Source organism: Zeus faber (assembly GCF_960531495.2).
Source record: "Zeus faber genome assembly, chromosome: 1".
In the NCBI taxonomy this organism is placed as follows: domain Eukaryota; kingdom Metazoa; phylum Chordata; class Actinopteri; order Zeiformes; family Zeidae; genus Zeus; species Zeus faber.
Genome location: NC_137193.1, coordinates 11675692 through 11678382, shown reverse-complemented (window position 1 = coordinate 11678382; position 2691 = coordinate 11675692). Strand labels below are relative to the sequence as shown.

The 2691-nt window shown below is 51.8% G+C and overlaps 1 protein-coding gene across 1 annotated transcript; it reads right to left on the bottom strand.

The window, feature by feature from the left end:
- Positions 1 to 355: 355 nt before the first annotated feature.
- Positions 356 to 1342, bottom strand: LOC307231508 (cyclin-dependent kinase 5 activator 1; the record flags this gene model as incomplete). Its single annotated transcript, XM_080002252.1, has 1 exon — positions 356 to 1342. One exon carries the CDS (start codon positions 1340 to 1342, stop codon positions 356 to 358), a length of 987 nt encoding a protein of 328 aa, XP_079858378.1.
- Between the last annotated feature and the right edge of the window lie 1349 nt (positions 1343 to 2691).

Genomic DNA, 2691 nt, shown 5'->3' with positions numbered 1-2691 from the left:
GAAAAAAACAAACGCACAATGTGTATTTCTTAGGTGTGTTGAGGAACCGGGGGGGGGGGGGGGGGTTTACAACCATCTGAATTACAACCATCTGATGGAATGACTTAAAAAACTATACAGGTCTCGATCCACAACAAGTGGGGCTTCCGAGTTGTTAGGCCCTCGTACATTTCTGCTGTATGTATGGGTGTCTGTGCACATGCCTATTTGCATGTGCCTGTATTTCGTTATTTAGTCTTTGCGTGTATGTGCGTGTGTGTGTGTGTGTGTGTGTGTGTGTGTGTGTGTGTGTGTGTTTGTGTCTTCAGAAAAGGCATGCGGTCAGCCATAAATGTTGGGGATGGGGAGGGGTGCCTCACCGATCCAGCACCCGGCTGTAGTCTTGGGGGCTACAACCCCCCTCGCTCTTGAGTTCAGCAAATACCTGTGTGAAAAAGTGCGGGTCAGCATTTATGCGCAGCATCTTGGCGCTGGTGGCATCAATAATGGCAAGACAGCGGTCCCAGAAGGCCTCCTTGCCAGCCTCCACCAGGAAGGGCTTGAGCGGGTAGGAAATCTCGTTCCCCATGTAGGAGTAGGACAGGTAGAGGCAGGTGAGCAGCGTGGCCTGCAGCTCGTGCTCCGAGGACACCAGGTCCCCGTCCACTACATCCCGGCACAGCATGTAGACGAAGACCACGTTTGCCGGCGTCACAAAGGCCTGGTCCTGCCAGCCCTGCAGCAGCAGCGAGCGGTCCACGGCCCGCAGCCACAGCACGGGGTCCGCAGGGGAGAGGTGCTTCAGGCGGTAGCAGCGGCCGCACAGGAACTCCCCCAGGCAGCGGAGGAGCTCGCTGGTGGAGGCCTGGACGATGACGCGCTTGGGGGACGAGGTCACCGTTCCCTGGGGGACCTTTTTCACGGAGGCGAGCTGCTGGGATTTGCTGTAGCCGTACCCATGGCCCTGGCCCAAACCCAGCCCGTACCCGATCCCCAGGCCGAGTCCTGCTGGGCAGTCGTAGCTGGACAAATTGGCACACGACAGAGACTTCTTCACATTCTCCCGGTTGAGGTGCAGCACGGCGTCCTTCTGGTAGATGTTGATGTTGTTGTTGTTGAGGGGGTCTCCCAGGGCGTCTTGACCGGACGGACACTTCTTGCCTCCCCTCTTCTTGGTAGAGGCCACGAGCCGCTTCCAGGTCAGCGCCGGGAGAAAGATGGACTGTCCCCGTTTCAGGCTGCGGTCCTTCTGGGTGTTGAGGGAGCGACTGCTGATGCTGGGATAGTGGCTGAGGGAACCCGGCCGGTTGTCATAGTAGCCTGATTTCCGCGAGCTCGGCGACAGCGATAGTACAGTGCCCATGGTGAGTCAGAGCAGCAGAGATTAAACTGACTTAATGGGGTTGCAGAGAGGTGAGGAGGGTTGAAACGCCGCGCTCTCTATTGATTCTTAAAATCCAGAGCTGCTGATGGCTTGACTCGGAAAGGACGTGAAAAGCTGAGTAGTGTAGACATGTCAATGTTAGTCAGTCTGCACGCTGACCGAGTTCCAGTGCCTTGAACATAAACAGATAAAACATATTCAGGAGTGGATGTCACATGAGCATCGAAAAAGATGTAGGATCATTCAACATCCTTCCACTAATGCTTTATAGTAACCAAAACAGATAATTACAGCCTATATAGACAACACTGGATCTACTTATAAGTAGATTCACTGTGTTTAATTAAACATAGTTTTTGTTATAACTAGATGGGCCTACAATTTTTAATTTAATACAATGTAGATGCAAAGTACTTAGAGAACATAAACATTTTTACATGTTGATCCAGGTCAGAAATGCGATTAGGAAATTCAAGGCTTTAGGAAAATAATCAAATCCTCAAATGATTTATGATACCATACCAAGTATGCGAGGTATTGTCAAAACCGCCTTTCCACAACAACCATTATAAAATAGTTATAATAGCATATAATACATAGTAGTGTCAGGTAATTTCCGATTTTCTCAGAGATGCTTACCAGTTTGGGGATGTCCGGTTGCCTAACTCTTGTTTTATTTGTCGCAGTAGGAGATGGAGAGGAGGTTGCAGAGACGCAGAAGCGCAACACGCGCGGTGCGCGGTGCGCTTATTGCGTGCAGCCAGTGCGCATAGAGCTGGAAGGTTTTTCGTTTTTGTTTTTTTTTGTTTTTTTTGAATTATTATCTCTGTGGGAAAATATGAAGCGAAGAAGTAACTCTAGGGATCTCACAGCCGAAGGTCTAGAAGAGCCCGTTGGTTTCTCCAGGTGTGGTGCAGTCTTCACGTCCTCAGACCTGATTTAAGGACCCTCTCTCCTCATTGCTCCGCGTCCCCACTCTCTTTCAATTGAAAATGCATGAACTTTCACACTTGTATCCGCGTCCTTTCGCTTCACTTTCATCTATTTCCCCGGTCGCGCGTACGAACTCCGTGCGTAAAGTGCAGCCGCCGCTTCAATCCAGCCCCCACGCCGCACGGAAGGTCCGCGCATCACGGGCTCCAGTTTCCGACTGACCGGTAAGAGATGAAGCTCCCCCCGGCTCCGTCACACGCTCAGGCTCCGGCTTTGGTTCTCCTCCCACTGAGCGGCTCACCAAACCAAACCCTCTCCGTGGAAGGCTCCTCCTGCTGCCCGTGACGCGCACACACACAAACAAATGTGGTGTGGGAACGGCAACAACCGCCTCC